This window comes from Liolophura sinensis, chromosome 5 (assembly GCF_032854445.1).
Source record: "Liolophura sinensis isolate JHLJ2023 chromosome 5, CUHK_Ljap_v2, whole genome shotgun sequence".
Taxonomy (NCBI): Eukaryota; Metazoa; Mollusca; class Polyplacophora; order Chitonida; family Chitonidae; genus Liolophura; species Liolophura sinensis.
In genome coordinates this window covers 15,952,156-15,976,116 of record NC_088299.1, presented here as the reverse complement: position 1 = coordinate 15,976,116, position 23,961 = coordinate 15,952,156, and the positions used below count along the sequence as shown (strand labels likewise).

General features: G+C 42.7%; 1 protein-coding gene across 4 annotated transcripts; it reads right to left on the bottom strand.

Annotated features, from left to right (window-relative positions):
• Positions 1-432: 432 nt before the first annotated feature.
• LOC135465646 (transmembrane protein 232-like) lies at positions 433-23,870 on the bottom strand. 4 transcript variants are annotated; one of them, XM_064742934.1, is made up of 14 exons: positions 22,630-22,933; positions 20,058-20,169; positions 19,208-19,313; positions 16,585-16,742; positions 16,281-16,380; positions 15,275-15,594; positions 14,181-14,389; positions 13,200-13,348; positions 11,375-12,237; positions 9,755-9,992; positions 4,179-4,360; positions 3,160-3,380; positions 2,284-2,377; positions 433-1,367 (listed from the first exon to the last, which is right to left on the bottom strand). In XM_064742934.1, the coding sequence occupies exons 1-14, from the start codon at positions 22,851-22,853 to the stop codon at positions 1,224-1,226; spliced, it is 3,120 nt and encodes a 1,039-aa protein (XP_064599004.1). In that variant the 5' UTR covers positions 22,854-22,933; the 3' UTR covers positions 433-1,223. The 4 variants fall into 4 exon arrangements, with proteins under 4 accessions (XP_064599004.1, XP_064599002.1, XP_064599003.1 ...); XM_064742932.1 differs by lacking the exon at positions 433-1,367 and adding an exon at positions 23,756-23,870 and having other exon boundaries at positions 1,677-2,377; positions 22,630-22,797; XM_064742933.1 differs by lacking the exon at positions 433-1,367 and adding an exon at positions 23,836-23,862 and having other exon boundaries at positions 1,677-2,377; positions 22,630-22,797.
• Between the last annotated feature and the right edge of the window lie 91 nt (positions 23,871-23,961).

Here is a 23,961-nt window from a genome sequence, read left to right as displayed (position 1 = left end):
ACTACAACCTCCAGCTACAACCATGGTACCCAACACCCCTAGCTTTAACCCAAACCTCCAGCTACAGCCGAAAGGCCTCAGCTACAAAACTCAGACATGAAGTATGTCATAGGTCCCTCAGGCTACATGCAACATGCCCTACGGCCAAATGGGGGTTGCATAGGACTTCATTTATAAAGTTTTCTGGAGTTCGGCTCCTGTGATTTTGGAAATAAGACAAAAGCAAAGTAAAGTATTCATTTTAACAGGCATACCTGATATATAGGTGCACCATTTACGCATGGTATCGCCCAGTTGTTAATGCAAACCCAGGAGAGAAAAAAAAAAAAAGGATGTGACAAAGTAAGTTTTTACAAACAGGTTTTACTTTCTTTTGTTGACTTAAAATACAATCACCAAAAACTTACATAGAAGTATAAACATTAAATATTAACAGCAGCTGTTCTCTTCCTGAACAATAACCTTTTACAAGGAAAAAGTGGTTACATTGTATTATGAGAGGAGAAATGGTCATATACTTCTTGTACAAGTAACAAATTTTTGCACGTAATTATTGAAAACGTTGGTATTAAAAACAATATTACCTTCAGTTGTGGCTAGCCGTAAAAATTGTAATCAACAGAGCATAAAAGCATTCCAGTGAAACTGGTGTAATATTGTGATACACATACTTTCAACTCCCACAGCTGGGAAAAATACCACAATCCACATGTGTATATGTATGTTCCATCCAACAGTCCACACAACAGTCTATAAAAATACCACAATCCACATGTGTATATGTATGTTCCATCCAACAGTCCACACAACAGTCTATAAAAATACCACAATCCACATGTGTATATGTATGTTCCATCCAACAGTCCACACAACAGTCTATAAAAATACCACAATCCACATGTGTATATGTATGTTCCATCCAACAGTCCACACAACAGTCTATAAAAATACCACAATCCACATGTGTATATGTATGTTCCATGTAACAGTCCATAAGATACAAAATAATAATAATATGTGAAGTATAACAAATATAAATCATTATGTTAAAATGAAACAAGAAACAAGCCACACTTGTCAAGTTCACTTCAATTATTATACCTCTCTGATACTGTCAGCAGTTTTGTTTATTAGCTCTAACATCCGCTGATGTGCCACTTAGTGGTAAAGGGGAGTAATTCTCAGTAATCTTGGTTTGCTGTTTGTGATATATGTAGATCAGGTTATGTAGCTGTTTGTGTGAACTTTCTGGTTTTGTCCTCAGCCAGCCGTCGCTGTCTCCTCTCCTCTGCCGCCTGCTCACGTTCCAATGCTTCTTGACGACCACTCTCCTCTTCATCCAAACCAGCCTGCAGCTCTTTACGCCACTGCAACATTTATTTGATTGTTGTTTAACAATGTACCAACAAATTTTTCACTTATGAGATGACAGTGAGTTTTATAAGTGGAGGAAACTGCAATGCCTAGGGTAAACTGCCCATCTTCGCCACACATGAAAGTCTGGCCATACTGTACTTGATCCTCCACAATACACCAAAGTCTGGCCATCATGTAACTGATCCTCCACAATACACCAAAGACTGGCCATACTGTACTTGATCCTCCACAATACACCGAAGACTGGCCATACTGTACCTGATCCTCCACAATAGGGGCCTACACCAAAGACTGGCCATACTGTACTTGATCCTCCACAATACACCAAAGTCTTGCTATACTGTACCTGATCCTCCACAATGCACTAAAGCCTTGCTATACTGTACCTGATCCTCCACAATACACCAAAATCTGGCCATCATGTAACTGATCCTCCACAATACACCAAAGCCTTGTTATACTGTACCTGATCCTCCACAATGCACTAAAGTCTTGCTATACTGTACCTGATCCTCCAAAATACACCAAAATCTGGCCATCATGTAACTGATCCTCCACAACACACCAAAGACTGGCCATGCTGTACATTATCCTCCACAATACACCAAAGCCTTGCTATACTGTACCTGATCCTCCACAATACACTAAAGTCTGACCATACTGTACCTGATCCTCCACAATACACCAAAGACTGGCCATACTGTACCTGATCCTCCACAATACATCAAACTCTGACCATACTGTACCTGATCCTCCACAATATGCTAAAGTCTGGCCATACTGTACCTGATCCTCCACAATACACCAAAGTCTGACCACACTGTACACGATCTTCCACAATACACTAAAGTCTGACCATACTGTACCTGATCCTCTACAATACACTAAAGTCTGACCATACTGTACCTGGTCCTCCACAATACGCCGCAAGTCAAAGCTCATACGAACGTTAAAGCTGGGCTGTGGTTGATGTAGCGCTGTGGCCAGGGTAACCTCATCCCTATAAGAGCAGAGCATCAGCATATGTACATATGGATCAAACATCTACCTGCATGACACTGTTACATCAGTTCACGTTTCAGCTTACTTCGTGAACCATATGAATATACAGGTAATTACATATTCAAATCAAAGTTATCAATACAATTACATGTCCAAATCAAAGCTGTCAATACAATTACACGTCCAAATCAAAGCTGTCCAAATCAAAGCTGTCAATACAATTACATGTCCAAATCAAAGCTGTCCAAATCAAAGCAATGTACATATCAAAGCTGTCCAAATCAAATCAATGTCCATATCAAAGCTGTCAATATAATTACATGTCCAAATGAAAGTTATCAATGGTATCACATATCCAAATTAAAATTATCAATGCTGTTACACGCCCAAAGCAAAGTTATCAATGCAATTACAAGTCTCAAACTAATTTTTTAATACCGTTGCTATTACATGTCCAAATCAAAGTTATCAATACAATTGCATGTCTTTACCAAAGCTATCAATACTATTATATGTCCAAATTAAAGTTTCTATATCAACAATATTATATAATTATAATAATAATTATATAATGCTTTTCATTATAATTTCATGTCAAAACTAAAATTTAAAATCTCAATACAACAACATGCTGAAACTGAGTTTTATCAACACTATTACCATACACAAGAAAGTCTTTTAACTACATAAATGATATTCAGATTATTAAGTGCTTTGTAGGAGTACAAACTAAAAGTGTAACGGGTAGTTAGGCTGTGGCTCTGTGCACTAGTGCCTTACCTGAGGGATGTTCTCAGTGGCTGTCGAGAGTGGGTGTCTGTCTTGACACTGGTTGGGTATCGCGACCTGCGAGTTCGGCTCTTCTTAGAAGTAGGGATGCTGACAGGGCAGGGAAGGGGAGGTAAATATATGCTGGCCAGTCTGGCTGCAATCCTCCCTCCGATCACATTAGCAGGTGTTGCCATGTGACTTCCAGCCAGACTCTCTAAAGTACTGTGTACCTGAAATTAACATGTACATGTGGATACTTCATGTACAGCATGTACAGAAAACTCTGGAGCAGTCAAACATATTTATATCTATCTGTTAATTTAGTTCCGATTTGCTTCCATTTCACACTACTTTTCTCTTGATTAATTTCATATTCATTCATTAATTGTTGGTGTTCAAAATTAAATTATTATAGTATAAATCTCTATAAATCCTATGATGACATGTACTGTGTCTTCTAGGGTCTAACATCTGTCTTCTGACCATAAACCACACATACTGGAATGCACATACACATGTATCATGGACTATGAAGCTGGAGCAGGTGAGAAATGATCATTAAAGAACTTTACCTCAAACAATCAAACCTGGCAAATGAAATCTGTTGTTAACAATAACAAATCTCACTTTCTCAACATTCAAGCTGAAGCTATAGGCAAGCAGTCAAAAGAAGCGGCTTACTGGTGCTGACTTCAACACAGGTATCACCTTCCAGGGGTGTTTTCCTACAATTTATATGTACTGTTTTGGGCATTATGCTCACTGTATGTCTCTGTGTACTGGTAGCAGAGGTGTTAAAGAGGGGACAGGAAATCTGCTTCTGTGTGCTGATTGAGCATTATATTCACTAAAGACCTATTTCTTTGACCTTTGTCATGTCTGTCTGCTTGACGTAGGCAAGAACTCACCTCTTTATGACTTATGTCATTCATGTCCTTGTGTACTGGTGGCTGAAGAGTATGTAGGTAGCAGAGGCTATTTATCTGCTTCAGTGTGCTGATTAGTGAGTGATCTGACTAAGGCCTTACCTCTCCCACTTTGAGAGCCTCCAGGACTCTGTCGTCTTTCTCCTTGGAATGGGCGTGAATAAGTGTGGCCCAGGCCACATTCCGTAGACCTTCCTTAGCCTTGTCATTGGTCAGACAGCGGCAGATCTTTACCAAGGAGTGGATGGCACCATAACGAATCCTCCAACTCCAGTCATTCTCACCTACACAAACCAGACATTAAAATGTAATGACACACTGACACTAACTGATCCTCATAGACAGTGGCAGATCTTCACCAGGGAGTGGATGGCACCACAGCAAATCCTCCAACTCCAGTCACTATCACCTACACAAACCAGACATTAAAATGTAATGACACACTGACACTAACTGATCCTCATAGACAGTGGCAGATCTTCACCAGAGAGTGGATGGCACCACAGCGAATCCTCCAACTCCAGACATTACACAAACCAGACATTAAAATGTAATGACACACTGACACTAACTGACCATCACAGACAGTGGCAGATCTTCACCAGGGAGTGACCGGCCCGGATAGCACAGTTGGTAGAGCGTCCGCTTCGGGACCGGTAGATCCAGGATCAATCCTTGGTCGAGTCACACCTAAGACTTTAAAAGAGGAAGTTGTAACTTCCTCGCTTGGCGTTCAGCATGAAGGGGATAGTGCAACGACTGGTTGACCCGTATCAGTATAATGGCTCGGGCGGGACGGCTTACTTGCCTTCGGTAAGTCGTCTCAGTGATGCAGCACTAAATAAAAGAGCGGTGGAAATCCGTCCTGCAACAAGGAGGCACATTACACGTGCATGCACCCTAATGATTCCTTCGTCGTCATATGACTGAAAAATTGTTGAGTACGACGTTAAACCCCAAGCACTCACTCACTCACTCACCAGGGAGTGGATGGCACCACAGCAAATCCTCCAACTCCAGTCACTCTCACCTACAGAAACCAGACATTAAAATGTAATGGCACACTGACACTAATTGATCCTCATAGACAGTGGCAGATCTTCACCAGGGAGTGGATGGCACCACAGCAAATCCTCCAACTCCAGTCACTATCATCTACACAAACCAGACATTAAAATGTAATGGCACACTGACACAAACTGATCCTCAAAGACAGTGGCAGATCTTCACCAGGGAGTGGATGGCACCATAGCGAATCCTCCAACTCCAGTCACTCTCACCTACACAAACCAGACATTAAAATGCAATGACACACTAACACTACCTGACCATCACAGGCAGTGGCAGATCTTCACCAGGGAGTGGATGGTACCACAGCGAATCCTCCAACTCGCGTCACTATCATCTACACAAACCAGACATTAAAATGTAATGACACACTGACACAAACTGATCCTCATAGACAGTGGCAGATCATCACCAGGGAGTGGATGGCACCACAGCAAATCCTCCAACTCCAGTCACTCTCACCTACAGAAACAAGACATTAAAATGTAATGGCACACTGACACTAATTGATCCTCATAGACTGTGGCAGATCTTCACCAGGGAGTGGATGGCACCACAGCAAATCCTTCAACTCCAGTCACTCTCACCTAAACAAACCAGACATTAAAATGTAATGGCACACTGACACTAACTGATCCTCATAGACAGTGGCAGATCTTCACCAGGGAGTGGATGGCATCACAGCAAATCCTCCAACTCCAGTCACTCTCACCTACACAAACCAGACATTAAAATGTAATGACACACTGACACTAACTGATCCTCATAGACAGTGGCAGATCTTCACCAGGGAGTGAATGGCACCACAGCAAATCCTCCAACTCCAGTCACTTTCATCTACAGAAACCAGACATTAAAATGTAATGACACACTGACACTAACTGATCCTCATAGACAGTGGCAGATCTTCACTAGGGAGTGGATGGCACCACAGCAAATCCTCCAACTCCAGTCACTCTCACCTACACAAACCAGACATTAAAATGTAATGACACACTGACACTAACTGATCCTCATAGACAGTGGCAGATCTTCACCAGGGAGTGGATGGCACCACAGCAAATCCTCCAACTCCAGTCACTATCATCTACACAAACCAGACATTAAAATGTAACGACACATTGACACTAACTGATCATCACAGACAGTGGCAGATCTTCACCAGGGAGTGGATGGCACCACAGCAAATCCTCCAACTCCAGTCACTATCATCTACACAAACCAGACATTAAAATGTAATGACACACTGATAATAACTGATCCTCACAGACAGTGGCAGATCTTAACCAGGGAGTGGATGGCATCACAGCAAATCCTCCAACTCCAGTCACTCTCACCTACACAAACCAGACATTAAAATGCAATGACACACTAACACTACCTGACCATCACAGGCAGTGGCAGATCTTCACCAGGGAGTGGATGGTACCACAGCGAATCCTCCAACTCGCGTCACTATCATCTACACAAACCAGACATTAAAATGTAATGACACACTGACACAAACTGATCCTCATAGACAGTGGCAGATCATCACCAGGGAGTGGATGGCACCACAGCGAATCCTCCAACTCCAGTCATTTTCATCTACAGAAACAAGACATTAAAATGTAATGGCACACTGACACTAATTGATCCTCATAGACTGTGGCAGATCTTCACCAGGGAGTGGATGGCACCACGGCAAATCCTTCAACTCCAGTCACTCTCACCTAAACAAACCAGACATTAAAATGTAATGGCACACTGACACTAACTGATCCTCATAGACAGTGGCAGATCTTCACCAGGGAGTGGATGGCATCACAGCAAATCCTCCAACTCCAGTCACTTTCATCTACAGAAACAAGACATTAAAATGTAATGACACACTGACACTAACTGATCCTCATAGACAGTGGCAGATCTTCACCAGGGAGTGGATGGCACCACAGCAAATCCTCCAACTCCAGTCACTATCATCTACACAAACCAGACATTAAAATGTAATGACACACTGACACTAACTGATCCTCATAGACAGTGGCAGATCTTCACCAGGGAGTGGATGGCACCACAGCAAATCCTCCAACTCCAGTCACTATCATCTACACAAACCAGACATTAAAATGTAACGACACATTTACACTAACTGATTCTCATAGACAGTGGCAGATTTTCACCAGGGAGTGGATGGCACCACAGCGAATCCTCCAACTCCAGTCACTATCATCTACACAAACCAGACATTAAAATGTAATGACACACTGACACTAACTGATCCTCATAGACAGTGGCAGATCTTCACCAGGGAGTGGATGGCATCACAGCAAATCCTCCAACTCCAGTCACTCTCACCTACAGAAACAAGACATTAAAATGTAATGACACACTGACACTAACTGATCCTCATAGACAGTGGCAGATCTTCACCAGGGAGTGGATGGCACCACAGCAAATCCTCCAACTCCAGTCACTTTCATCTACAGAAACCAGACATTAAAATGTAATGACACACTGACACTAACTGACCATCACAGACAGTGGCAGATCTTCACCAGAGAGTGGATGGCACCACAGCGAATCCTCCAACTCCAGTCATTCTCACCTACACATACCAGACATTAAAATGTAATGACACACTGACACTAACTGATCCTCATAGACAGTGGCAGATCTTCACCAGAGAGTGGATGGCACCACAGCAAATCCTCCAACTCCAGTCACTTTCATCTACACAAACAAGACATTAAAATGTAATGACACACTGACACTAACTGACCATCACAGACAGTGGCAGATCTTCACCAGGGAGTGGATGGCACCACAGCGAATCCTCCAACTCCAGTCACTTTCATCTACACAAACCAGACATTAAAATGTAATGACACACTGACACTAACTGATCCTCATAGACAGTGGCTGATCTTCACCAGAGAGTGGATGGCACCACAGCGAATCCTCCAACTCCAGACATTACACAAACCAGACATTAAAATGTAATGACACACTGACACTAACTGATCCTCATAGACAGTGGCAGATCTTCACCAGGGAGTGGATGGCACCACAGCAAATCCTCCAACTCCAGTAACTATCATCTACACAAACCAGACATTAAAATGTAATGACACACTGACACAAACTGACCATCACAGGCAGTGGCAGATTTTCACCAGGGAGTGGATGGCACCACAGCGAATCCTCCAAGTCCAGTCACTCTCACCTACACAAACCAGACATTAAAATGTAATGACACACTGACACTAACTGACCATCACAGACAGTGGCAGATCATCACCAGGGAGTGGATGGCACCACAGCAAATCCTCCAACTCCAGTCACTTTCATCTACACAAACAAGACATTAAAATGTAATGACACACTGACACTAACTAACCATCACAGACAGTGGCAGATCTTCACCAGGGAGTGGATGGCACCACAGCGAATCCTCCAACTCCAGTCACTTTCATCTACAGAAACAAGACATTAAAATGTAATGACACACTGACACTAACTAACCATCACAGACAGTGGCAGATCTTCACCAGAGAGTGGATGGCACCACAGCGAATCCTCCAACTCCAGTCTATAAACCAAATACCACACAGTATAACTGTAAAGTCCTGACATTCAATGGAAAGAATGGGGCAGTTTCGAGTTCGAACTGTTTTATCAGTGAAGGTAAAAACAGCCCAACTGTATCATGTGACCTGTCAAAAATGTTAAGCAACTATTTTTGATCACATTTACTATAACATGGGCGTCTTTAAAAAGTTTCATAAAAAGTAATTTAGAGTAGACAAAAAACAAAGAAAAGCAAGAACCTGAACAATTGTGAACTTGAGAAGATTCTAAAGGAAAGAGGTATGATATGTGCCTTTGGAACACGATGGGACAGGTGATCAGTAAATTAATGTCAACAAAGCTTACCTAACTTTTTTCACAAGTCACATGACATAGCAGAACTACTCTTACCTTTGACGACAAAAGAGTCCCAACCCAAAACTCCCCTACTAAGTCTTATACTGTATTAGGAGTGAGCCAGTGCTTGGGGTTTAACATCGTAACAATTTTTCACTCATATGATGACGCAGGAGTCCTTAGAGTGCACGTAAATGTACCTCCTTGTTGCAGGACAGATTACCACTGCTCTTTTATCTAGTGCTGCTTCACTGAGATGACTTACTGAAGACAAGTAATCTGGTCACCCAAGCCAAACCAGTTGTTGCATTATCCCCTTAATGTTGACCGCTAGGTGTGGATGTTACAACTTTTAAAGTCTAAGGTGTGACCCGACCCATAAATGACTCTGGATCTACTGCCCCCGAATCAGTACTGTATTAGAACAATCACTGACATGACTGAAGGGGCTGATGTATAATGATGCCTTGAAATCCTAATTACCAGTCATCAGTTGGGGCTAATTTAACCACAGGCTGCACTAGATGACACCGCCCAATAAAGAGAAAATCAGAGAAAATCTGCACAGACTGCACTAGATGACACAGCCTAATAAAGAGAAAATCTAAGAAACTAACAGTCTAAAATCTGTTAAATCTGGTACAAATAAAAACAGTATAGCAATATTCTTCAAATTTTAATCAGATATTAATAAATATACGTACTGCCATCCTTCGAATCAGTTGCGGAGTGGAAAAATGCCAAGTCTAACAACCCTGCACTGGACAGGGGCATCTGCGTGATCCGTCGTCTCAACACTTCACGGAAATCCTCGTTGTCCCCGACCAAAGCTCTTTTCTGTATGTGGGAGGAACTGCCGTGGAGGCAAATGTCTGCCATGACCTCTGTGTACATGATGCCCGTCTCCCAATGCCAGCCATGGAGACCAGGGCTGACCACACTCTGTAACCCAGAATTCAACAAAACAATGATCTCTGTGCACATGATACCAGTCTCCAAATGTCAGTCATGGAGATCATGGCTGACCACATTCTGTAACCCACAATTCATCAAAATAAAGAAAGACCTCTGTATAGATGATACCTGTCTCCCAAAGCCAGCCATGGAGACCAGTGCTGCTCACACTCTGTAACCTAAACTTCAACCAAATAATAATCTTTGTGTAAATGATACCTGTCTCCCAAAGCCTGCCATGGAGACCAGTGCTGCTCACACTCTGTAACCTAAACTTCAACCAAATAATAATCTTTGTGTAAATGATACCTGTCTCCCAAAGCCAGCCATGGAGACCAGGGATGCTCACACTCTGTAACCAAAAATTCATCAAAACAATGATCTCTGTGTACATGATGCCCGTCTGAGTCTCACAATGCCAGCCATGGAGACCAGGGCTGCCCACACTCTGTAACCCACAATTCATCAAAACAAAAACCTCTGCTTTCACTGTATATGTTGCTTGTCTGAGTCTCCTCATGCCAGCCATGGAGACCAGGGCTGCCCACACTCTGTAACCCACAATTCATCAAAACAAAAACCTCTGCTTTCACTGTACATGTTGCTTGTCTGAGTCTCCCAATGCCAGCCATGGAGACCAGAGCTGCCCACACTCTGTAAACCAAAATTCATCGAAATAAACAGACCTCTGCATAAATGATGCCCATCTCCCAATGCAAGCCATGTGGACCAGGGCTGCTCACACTCTGTCACCCAGATTTCAACAAAACAATGATCTCTGTGTACATAATACCAGTCTCCCAATGCCAGCCATGGGGTTCTGGGCTAACCGCACAACAGATACACTATTTAATTTAAACCTAAGGGTGATGCCAACTCCTTACAAGTTTATATGTTTTTGAATTTATGATAATACAGGAAGCCTTGACTCATTTAGACTAAGTGATGTTCAACTTGCCTGAGCCTACTTACCCCGCGGTCAGTGAGTATGAGGCAGACTTGTATCTAGCTCTCTTTGGCAGAGATATGGTGTAGGACAGGACTAGAAGAGATGAGGTTCATCAGCCACATATTCAAGTACCTGCTCTACTGATGAATCTAACCATCTTCATCCATGTGGAAGTGAACATTTCCAAAGAATGTTGTTAACGAAGTATGAAATACATAATGGTTCCCCATTTGATTCAAAAGGATAAACTTTGCAAGCAGTATTGAACTTCTTCCAAAATTGTGTTCCCAACACTGTATCACCATGTTCTAACACTGTAGCACCATGTTCCAACACTGTTCCATCATGTTCCAATACTGTGAAAACCCTTTGAGCATAGCATTAAACAAGGATCAAATAAATAGCTCTTCTATGTACTGACCGCTTGGTTGGTGAAGGTAGGCGCTGAGCTAGCCCTCGAGCCTCGTCCTGACAGATCCGCAGAGTCCTGTCTGTGACCAGTTCTTTTATTAGTGTCCAGGGCATCTAGCACCGAGGAGTCCTCCTGTGATTGGTGAGCCAAATCCACACAGGACTGGGCTTCCTCCTTACTGGCAGACAGACCAGCACTAACGGCTGGATCTGAGGTGTTCAATTCCTCCACCACAGCCAACTGGATGTTCTCATCAAAGGAGACTTCTCTGCCAGTGTTGTGTTTACTCACACCTGGGTCACGCAGGACGGGTTTGGGTCTCTCATTTCCTCTGGAATCCTTCCCTTCTTGACTAGAACCATTCCCATCCAGTACAGAGCCCTCCTCATCTTGGCTGGAACCTTCCCCATCTAGCTTAGAACCCTCCTCGGGTTGGTTGAAACCTTTCCCATCCAATTTGGAATCCTCCTCCTTATGACTGGAACCCTTCCCATCTGGTTTAGAACCCTTTCCATCCAGGTCAGAATCATTACTTTTGGCCTCAGCAAAACCTCTGGTGACTTGTGCCCCATCTTCCTGCCTAGAATGTTCAATGTCTGGTGAGCCATCCTCTTGACACCTCTGCTCTTGACCACCGTCACCAGTACAATCTTGCACCTTGCCTGGTCTGTCCTGCATGGGTGACTCTGCTGTCACATGTTGTTGTTCCTGGAAACTGTCAGGGGAGGAGTCGATTTCTGAAGGCTTCACCCTCGACTCTGTCTCCCCTTCCTCACTACGCTCAAATATATCACTGAGGGAGGGTCGAGAGCTGGTATCACTCACTGGTGAATCCTCTTCGCCACAGTCACCATTCTCCATGCTGAATGTATCTGAGGACATCAATGATACTGATATGGTGTACTTTATTCATAGACTTATTAACGACTATCTAATGACATTAACAAGGCCAGTACATGTGCAAGGAGAAAACCAATAAAAATGATCCTGTAGACATTTAAAGAAAATCATCAAGCATTTTTTTGCTAATAAAATCTTCAGTGTGATGAACTTAACAGCTCTCTGCCATTCCAGAATATTCTTCATAACCCTTTTCACAGATGATACATTTACAAGCCCTTTGGAAAATCTGACAACCCAGTAACTTATATATACATGCAAGTGGCATGCAGGTGTATGTATGTCAGTGACCTTTCAGAAGTAGTGTATGTGTATCAGTCACATTTCAAAGGCAACATACATGTATTTGTATGTAGGTGAGTGACCCTTCAGAAGTAGCACATATGTATGTCAGTGGCTCTTCAGAAGTAGCACATACATATGTCAGTGACCCTTCAGAAATAGCACATACATATGTCAGTGACCCTTCAGAAATAGCACATACATATGTCAGTGACCCTTCAGAAGTAGCACATATGTATGTCAGTCACCTTTCGGAAGTAGCACATACACGTGTATAAATGTAGGGTAGTACTGTTAATTGATGTCAATTTTTACCAAGGGGTATAAACCCATGTTTAGGAATTTTGTCAGGAAATAACCTAATGGTGATGCGGCATATTTTTTTACGCTATGAGAAGCAGGACCTTGACCCATTGTTACATCACAATCAATTGTAGTGCCAATGTCTCTAATGCCACAATGCATCAGTTTCTATTGTACCTTTGTACTGTCTTTAATGTGACGTCATCGTCATGAGCTGGGAAAGGAAAAGTTGACGTTCATAAAATGACATCAAGGTCCTGCTCCCAAACGTTTTATCTCATATGATCTATTATTTCATACGATGGAACAACCCAGTTTCTCAATCATGTGGGACTAGAGCCTGGCCTACCTGACTCCTCAGTGTGCCTGCTGCTTGGTGGGGAGTCCTGGAAGTCTTGGGGAATCTCCCCTTTGGCCAGGTTTTGCATCACCTTTAGAGCAGCCAAGTTTGATTTAGCTGCTTCAGCCAGGATCAACATGGAACAGGTTGTGTCAATCCTTTGGGATTAAAAAATAGGAAAGAAAAAATATTAAAGAATGTAATCAGTAGTGTAAAATAACTCAAAAACATCCGTGTACATGTCCACTGCAGTTTGTGATGGCACTGGAATCAGCTCTGACATTTTCTGTATCATGCCTTTACAAGTTTTCAGGTCCTACATGTAACATAACAGGGAGAGTTGGGCAGCCAAAACTTCATTTCACACCCAAACACTGTCTCCAGAGGGGTATTTACATGAATTTATTACATTGTTGTTAAATGCCATAATGAAAAATTCCTGGCATATATGGTGACCGTCAGCTATGAATTGAGAACAACACTGTTCCTGGCATAAACCATCAACCAATGGCAAGTTTGTGATAAACTTTCCTATAGGCGTGACACACACATGCCATTTTAGCAGAATACAAATGGTCTTGAAAGACTGTGCAAGTGGCCCCACAAGCACTGCTGATCGCATACTGTCTTCAAGACCCCATGATGTGGAAATCTGGTGCAAGTCCAGATTGAATCGACAGGACATGTTTGCAGCGAATCGACAGGACATGTTTTGCAGCGAATCCTCAGGACATGTTTGTGGATCACTCATCAACACATGCACATGTAATACCACCGAGCCACATCTCACTCCCTGTGTTACTACATTTGTACCATCCAGCCTCATCTTTCTTGCTGAATGTATTAAGTTACACGTAATCATGACAAACGTTTCCATCTGTACACAGCAGATCATTTTTACCTTACAGTCCACAGAGATGATAGTAAAACAGAAATGAACAAGACAATATGTGTACATTTCAGGGGGTGTGTCCAGTGTTTCTCACTCACCAGGTTTCATTGGCTAATCCGCTTGCACAACAAGCCAATGCTCGGAGAGCATGACTGAGCCCTCTGCCCAGATGATTGGTGCACCTCCAGACATCCAGGGAGTGCCACAGGGTGGGGCTTAGGTCGTGGATACTGCTACTCAGAGCTCCGCTGTTGCCCCAGCATGCAGAGTGAGCATCACAAGCTTTACTTGACACAGTGGAGAACAGCTAGAACAGGTCCGTACACACAAAACACAATCTCTATTACTTGAGCATAATCCACATCCCTAACAAATTCAACCACACACATATATGTAGTGCATGTTTTGGTATGCTGAAGGAATGTTATCTGATCAGCACAGGTTATTCTATGAATTTATCTCAACTTCACCTCATTAGGCCTAAACAACACATCCTAGTATTCAAAATCTTATCACTTTTTTTCTTTTGATAATTGTTCTCCCATTGTTTTCTTCTTTTTTTTGACCTTTGTTTAACTGCCTTGTTCAAGAAGTTTTCACTTATAGGAGGAAACTTGAGTGCCAGAATAAACTACCAACATTTGGCAAGTTGCACTGGCAAACTCTCCCATGTGAGAGTAAACTTCGTTAAGGTTACATGAGAGCATAAACACTACTTCACACTGTACCTCAGTCCTGTAAACATGTTGACAGAGACAACAAGCATGAAAAAAAAAAACCTCATAACTCCATACAGGATCCTCCATGGCTGAGGTGGTCAGCACACCAGTGCAGTGCAATGACCCAGGAGCCTCTCACCAATGCAGTCAATGTGAGTTCAAGTCCAGCTCATGCTGGCTTCCTCTTCGGCAGTACGTGGAAAAGTCTCAGCAACCTGTGGATGGTCGTGGGTTCCCCCTGGTTCTGCCCAGTTTCCTCAAACCATAATGCTGATTGCGTTGTATACATAAAAAATTCTTTCAGTAGGGCATAAAACACCAATGAAATAAATAAATTATAAATAAATTATACTGCCATACTGCTCTTGTCAAACTGTCAAATAACAGCTATATGTACAGGCAAGTAGTGCACATGTCCTTACCAGACTTCTGGTAAAGTTGTCAGCAAGAATACAAAATGAGAAACAGCTTACCTTAGAGTCCCATGTGGTGGAGTCTGGCCGACTGTGGAATGAGAAGCGTGTGGCTCTAGATGATGAGGCCAAGGACTTGGGGGTCGTTACTTTCCGCGTGGATGAGGCTGATACCGGTAGCTTCTGTCTCTCTTTGTGCACAGTTTGTGGCTTACTCCCCTTTTCCTGGTCTGGCTGGTCAGATGAAGACTTCTCTTCCTTTGCTTGTGCGGTAACCAGATCCAAATCAGACAAGATGATCTTCCCCACCGCAATGACAAACCGTAAGGAAAGCAGGGCATTGGGATATGGGCGGTACGCATCCTGGTAATCCTTTAGTCCTGTAGACAGACGGACAGACTGTGTGAGTGACTGAGTGACAGGCTGACAGACCACACGGAAAACAGAACATTGGGGTAAGTCAGCTACATATCCTGGTAATCCTTCAGTCCTGTAGACAGACAGACAGGCTGTGTGAGTGACTGAGTGAGAGACTGACAGACAACACAAGGAAAACAGGATATTAGGGTAATGGAGATAGATATTTTGGTAATTTTTCAGCCTGTTGTCAGACAGAAGGAAGATACACACCACAGTAATTCTTCAGCCATGTAGTCAGACAGGTTGTGTGAGTGCCTGAGTGATAGACTGACAGACAACACAAGGAAAACAGGATATCAGGGTAAGGGAGATAGATATTTTGGTAATTTTTCAGCCTGTAGTCAGACAGAAGGAAGATACACACCACGGTAATTCTTCAGCCATGTAGTCAGACAGGTTGTGTGAGTGACTGAGTGATAGACTGACAGACAACACAAGGAAAACAGGGCATTCGGGTAAGGGCAATACACATCCTGCTAATTCTTCAGCCATGTAGACAGACAGACTGTGTGAGTGACTGAGTGATAGACTGACAGACCACAAGGAAAACACAACATTCGGGTAAAGGTGATACACACCCTACTAATTCTTCAGTGATCTTCCCAATTCAAGTTATTACCAATATAATTTGACAATTACATCTTACCGTCTAGGTAGGTAAAGAGTCGCTCCTTGAACTCCTTCTCCTCCCTGAGTTCTCCCGCCATGTGATGGTAAAACAGGCGTGTGAATACAAGTTGGCCCATCTGTACAATGCATAATGTCATCGAGTCTAAATCTGAACTGTACACTGCGAAATTATATAGACTGTGAGCATGCAGCATTTACACGTATGGAGTTTTAGTTAATATTCTGGAATTGTGACAAAACCATCTGGCAAGACAGTTATTGTTACGGACAAAGTTTGGTAAAATATCTTTGTGTCAAGGGACAGAAAACTGTTTGCTCACTCTCAGTAGTTTGATCTCAGCTGTCCGTAGATATGGCTGGTGAATGACATCTGTTCTCAGCCAATACAGCATTGTCTCAGCCAGGAAGAACAGTGCAGGGATGTGACAGTGCTCTAGAGGGGCTTGATCCAGGGAGATAATCAACACATCCAGGCAATCTGTAAATCAGGGGAATGGACATCTTCAACCTTTCCAACCACTAAACCACTTTTTCAGTAGAATTTCTGCATACAGTTACTATGAAAATTACACTAAAAATGATGTGGTTGTGTCATTAAAGATGTTACCTTTATGAAACTGTGCAAATTATTTCTCTACACGCCATAGTTCTCTCAGAACATTCCAAAATATTGGTTGCAGAGGCAGCTGAAAAGAGTGAAGATCTAGGACATAAAATGGTACTAAGATTGAGCAGATTTTGCCAGGTTAGTAGCGAACAACCATCAATCCAAGAATGTATAATGCAGATTGAGTCCACATTCTCAACTGATGCTTAAGAACTTATTTCACTAATATGACAACCCCTCGGTCAAGTTTATTGGCAGAGAGCCCAGAGTAAAGTACCAACCTTAACCAGGTGACAAATAAACCTCCAAATATCAGAGACTTCTCTGTAAAACATTATTGAGACTAGCCAGAGTGACTAGACATGTAAGAGTGGGACAGGCAATCGTCCAATATATGAGCATTTGTGACAACACTCCCACACTAAGGTGACCTCCACTACTCACCTTCCTGGATGCAGCCTTTACAACACTCCCACACTAAGATGACCAGCACCACCCATCTTCCTGGATGTAGCTTTTACAACACCCACACGCTAAGGTGACCTGCACCACCCACCTTCCTGGATGCAGCTTTTACAACACCCACACGCTAAGGTGACCTGCACCACCCATCTTCCTGGATGCAGCCTTTATAACACCCGCACACTAAGGTGACCTGCACCACTCACCTTCCTGGATGCAGCTTTTACAACACCCACAGGCTAAGGTGACCTGCACCACCCACCTTCCTGGATGCAGCCTTTATAACACTCACACGCTAAGGTGACCTGCACCACCTTTATAACACCTGCATGCTAAGGTGACCTGCACCACCCACTTTCCTGGATGCAGCCTTTATAACACTCACACGCTAAGGTGAGCTGCACCACCCACCTTCCTGGATGCAGCCTTTATAACACCTGCATGCTAAGGCGACCTGCACCACCCACCTTCCTGGATGCAGCTTTTACAACACCCACAGGCTAAGGTGACCTGCACCACCCACCTTCCTGCATGCAGCCTTTACAACACCCACATGCTAAGGTGACCTACACCACCCACCTTCCTGGATGCAGATTTTACAACACCCGCACTCTAAGGTGACCTGCACCACCCACCTTCCTGGATGCAGTCTTTACAACACCCACATGCTAAGGTGACCTGCACCACCCACCTTCCTGGGTGCAGCCTTTATAACACCTACACGCTAAGGTGACCTGCACCACCCATCTTCCTGGATGCAGATTTTACAACATTCCCATACTAAGGTGACCTGCCCCACCTACCTACATGTATCTGGATGCAGTCTTTAAAACACCTGCCTACTAAGGTAACCTGCACTACCCACCTTCCTGGATACAGCCTTTACAACACTCCCATACTAAAGTGGCCTGCACTACCCACCTTACTGGAGTGGAGTCTTTACCAGACTCCCACACTAAGGTGACCTCCACTACTCACCTTCCTGGATGCAGCCTTTACAACACTCCCACACTAAGGTGACCTGCACCACCCACCTTCCTGGATGCAGCCTTTACAACACCCGCACGCTAAGGTGACCTGCACCACCCACCTTCCTGGATGCAGCCTTTACAACACTCTCATACTAAGGTGACCTGCACCACCCACATATCTGGATGCAGCCTTTACAACACCCGCATGCTAAGGTGACCTGCACCACCCACATATCTGAATGCAGCCTTCACAACACTCCCACACTACGGTGACCTGCACCACCCACATATCTGGATGCAGCCTTTACAACACTCCCACACTAAGGTGACCTGCACTACCCACATATCTGGATGCAGCCTTTACAACACTTCCACACTAAGGTGACCTGCACCACCCAATTATCTTGATGCAGCCTTTACAACATTCCCACACTAAGGTGACCTGCACCACCCAATTATCTGGATGCAGCCTTTACAACACTCCCACACTAAGGTGACCTGCACCACCCACCTATCTGGATGCAGCCTTTACAACACTCCCACACTAAGGTGACCTGCACCACCCAATTATCTGGATGCAGCCTTTACAAGACTTCTACACTATGGTGACCTGCACTACTCACCTTCCTGGAAGGAGCCTTTACAAGACTTCTACACTATGGTGACCTGCACCACCCACCTTCCTGGATGCAGCCTTTACAACACTCCCACACTAAGGTGACCTGCACCACCCACCTTCCTGGATGCAGCCTTTACAACACTCCCACACTAAGGTGACCTGCACCACCCACCTATCTGGATGCAGCCTTTACAAGACTTCTACACTATGGTGACCTGCACTACTCACCTTCCTGGAAGGAGCCTTTACAAGACTTCTACGCTATGGTGACCTGCACTACCCACCTTCCTGGATGGACCCTTTACACTGAGCCAGCTGGGAGAGTTCTGTCCAGGCCAAGGGAAGGTTAATGTGCTGACCCTGAGAACCTACCCTTACTCCAGTACGTCTCTGAAACAGCAAACACATCAGAGAAAGGCTGTCAGCACGTCTGAGTATGTAAGGGTCTATAATATTATCACACTTCCAGAAGTAAATTAGACATAGACTCATCTTTATCAGTTGGAATGCTCTTACACAGAAAATTTTCACATTCTGAGTGTGTTACATGAGTGTGAGCTACGATGTTAACATTTTTTGTAAAATGGTAAATGACATCCATGGTAATGAACAATGTTATAAAGCATGGTGCATATGTATGTATGCCTCAATGTTGTTTTTGAAACACTAAAAGACAATGTTTAGTATTCAAAACAAAGAATCTGCTTCAAATACATTAAGTTTTGAAATATAATGTAACAATGAATATCCACAACTATGTATGTATCAACAATATAACCACCAATGAACCAATCATCAATTTACCAATGTACTGAAATTTGTGAACTCTCAGCAACCAAACACAAATTTTAACAAAAACTGCATGGTATTAATAAGTGACCATATTAAACTTACACCTAGGCTAAGCAAAGAAACAGTTCTGACGATCCCAACTATAACAAAACCCCTTCATTATTAAGGTATATTACATTACATGATAAATAATAAAAGCAACATCACAACAATGAAAAGCAAAGGAAATGTGGGTAATGTACTGAGGTTATACAAACAATTGAAAGGTTCTATGGAGGCACATGGACAGTTATGGAGTTATATGGTAATGCATGTGTGTGAAACCCAGTGCATAGGCTACACCTTAATCCTCTCCAGCATCTTCTGAGCCAGGTCCTCAAACTTCTCACACTCATCCAGTCCTTTAGCATTGTTGTACTGCTGTATGAAGGTCTCTGTTATTTCCAGTGGAAGTCTAAAGGCAAAACAACAAACGCAACGGTATTACAGTGTTAGCTACCTCAGTCTGAATTTAGTTGTCTACATTTCTGCAGTTTATGTACGAGGGTTGGAGCATTATACTCCATTTGGAATAGACAATAGAATCAAAGCCCATCTAAGCTTTACCTAAACCTAACCACCTGCCTTCTTCACCCACCTACATGTAATCTTTACCTAAACCTAACCACCTGTCTTCTTCACCTGAATAATCCTTTACCAAAACCTAACCACCTTTCTGTCTAATCCAACTAATCTTTACCCAAACCTAACCACCTGCCTCCATCATCCCTCTAATCTTTACCTAAACCTAAACCTAAACCCCGTGTGTGCCTCATCCATCTAATCTTTACCTAAACCCAACCATCTGCCTCTCTCATCTAACTAATCTTTGTCTAAACATAACCACCTCTCTCCCGCATCCATGCCATCTTTACCTCAACCTAACCACCTGTCTATCTCATCCCTCTAATCTTTACCTAAACCTAACCATCTGCCTCCCTCACCCATCTAACCTTTGCCTAAACATAACCACATGTCTTCACATCCAACTAATCTTTACCTAAACCTAACCACCTACCTCCCTCATCCATCTAATCTTACCACCTGCCTTTCTCACCCATTTAATCTTTACCTCAACCTAACCACCTGTCTCCCTCACCCAGCTAATCTTTACCTAAGCCTAACTACCTGCCTTCCTCACCCATCTTATTTTATCTAAACCTAATCATCTGCCTCCCTCACCCATCTAATCTTAAACTAACCATCTGCCTTCCCCATCCCTCTAATCTTAACCTAAGCCTAACCACTGCCTCCCTCACTCACCTTATCTTTACCTAAACCTGATCACCTGCCTCCCTCACCCATCTAATCTTTACCTAAACCTAACCACCTGCCTCCCTCACCATCTAATCTTTACCTAAACCTAACCATCTGTCTTCCTCATCCAGCTAAACATTACCTAACCCTAACCACATGCTTTCTTCATCCAACTAATCTTTACCTAACTCTAACATCTGCCTTCCTCATCCATCTAATCTTTACCTATACATAACCACATGTCTATCTCATCCAACTAATCTTTACCTAAACCTAACCATCTGCCTCCCTCATCCATCTAATCTTACCACCTGCCTCCCTCTCCCATTTAATCTTTACTTCAACCTAACCACCTGTCTCCCTCACCCATCTAATCTTTACCTAAACCTAACCACCTGCCTCCCTCACCCTTCTAATCTTTATCTAAACATAACCACCTGCCTTCCTCACCCATCTTGTTTTATCCAAACCTAACCATCTGCCTCCCTCACCCATCTAATCTTAAACTAACCATCTGCCTTCCTCATTCAACTAATCTTTACCTAAACCTAACCACTGCCTCCCTCATTCACCTAATCTTTACCTAACCACCTGCCTTCCTCATCATATATAATCTTTATCTAAACCTAACCACTGCCTCCCTCATTCACCTAATCTTTACCTAACCACCTGCCTTCCTCATCATATATAATCTTCACCTAAACCTAACCATCTGCCTTCCTCACTCATATAATCTTTACCTAAACATAACCACCTGCCTCCCTCATCCACCTATCATCTAATCTTAACCTAAACCTAACCACCTGCCTCCCCCATCAACCTAATATTTACATAAATCTAACAACCTTCCTTCCTCTCCCATCTAATCTTTACCTAAACATAACCACCTGCCTCCCCATCAATCTAATCTTTACCTAAACCTAACCACCTGCCTCCCTCAATCATCTAATCTTTACTTAAATATAACCACTTGCCTTCCTCACCCAACTAATCTTTACCTAAGCCTAATCACATGCCTTCCTCATTCAACTAATCTTTACCTAAACATAAGCACCTGCCTCCCCCATCAATCTAATCTTCAACTAAACCTAACCACCTGCCTCCCCCACCAATCTAATCTCTACCTAAACCTAACCACCTGCCTCTCTCAACCATCTAATCTTTACTTAAATCTAACCACCTGCCTCCCTCACCTATGTAACCTTTACCTAAATCTAACCGTCTGACTTCCTCACCCATCTAATCTTTACCTAAATATAACCACCTGCCTCCCCCATCCATCTAATATTTACCTAGCCCTAACCACCTTTCTCTCCCATCTATCTTTACCTAAGCCTAACCACCTGCCTTATCACCCAGCTAATCATCCACTAAATCTAACCACCTGCCTTCCTCACAGATCTAATCTTTACCTAAACCTACCATCTGCCTTCCTCCCCCATCTAATGGATTGAACACCTTAATAGTGATACAGGGTTAATTATAACTCAAATGCAAATCTAAGGAGTTAAGTGAGAAATAAGACAATGATAACAGTATTATGACTAAATCATTCACAATTTGGAAATAAATACAATACTTATTCCATAATAGCTAGTCCATACACATGTACATGTACCTTGATGTGTGTACAGCTGATTGTTTAGAGCCTTGTACTTCTGGAAAAGACTGTTTAAGCAACCTCTCCTGTAACTGCAAGCGTTGGCTGTAGGAGATGATTCCAAATTTGTGCACCACAGGAACTTTGGTCACGGGCATGATGGGCACTTGGCTTAGCAGAACAAAACTGCCAACAAAAGTGAAACTATCAAGATTTTGTTGAACAACATGTACTACAAACATATAAACTACATGGAAGCTATCAGACAAAGGGATATGAAACACATGAAAGTAAGAAGGGAGTAAGCAGCGGTGAAGAAAGTAAATCCTTCCTCCATTTTTTACTTGTTTTTTACATTGAAATATTCATCGGTAAATGAACATGCATACTATTGCATAGAATGAAATACAAAATGTGTAGTAATATAGTGCTTAATATCTGGATACTCTGCAATCACAGAAATGTTTAATGTTTAATTTCATCCCACTTCGATACAAACTTGGGAAATTGCTACTTTAGCAGGAGTTGCAGGGCCAAAATCTGTGTACATGAAAATCCATTATAGCACTAAGAACCTGAACGGGAGTAATTATGAAAATAATAGCTCAATAATAGCTAAACTTAAGCATGCACAAGCTTAAATGATATGGAAGATGTAGCAAAAAAGAGATTCAACTAAGTCCATCTTTAGGCTACTATGGAGGCATAAATCTTTACCAGTTGGGCGCCTACCTAGTAGGAGATATACATTTACACATAGTAAATGACCAAAAAGTTCACCCAAACAGGATAATTTTTAAAAACAAATAAATGTCAAAAAGTATTAGCTTTGATGTTGAAAGTTTTTTCTAGTAGGTATCATCTCCTCTCTACTAACCAACTAACCTCAAAGAAGTTCTCTAAGATCAACAAAACTCAGGCAAAATGAGCAACCTATATCTGTATGTGGCCATAGACGAAAGTTTAGGTCATTCGGAGCAGTGTACGACAATACTGCTCTAGAATAAACACAAGAGGCTTCTACATTTAGGCCTATTTAGCTACAGACCTACACATTCAGTACACTGCATTCGTTTCATGCACAGTGTTAGTCTTTATTGCAACCCATTTTACAAAACAGTTACCAGTTGGAGAAACGACCCACCTTTACTGTAAGCTGTCTATAAACATAATTCAACAACTCTGTTGATGAACCTAAACAGTCTTTGCAATCTTAAATATCACCTCTTAAATGTTTTCGTTAGTACGTTGACAGCCAGTTGTCCGCCATGATGTTTATTGCCATGGAAATTGACACCTAATTTGTAACGCTAAAAATAAACGAAAACGGAATTATTTAAATTCGGATAA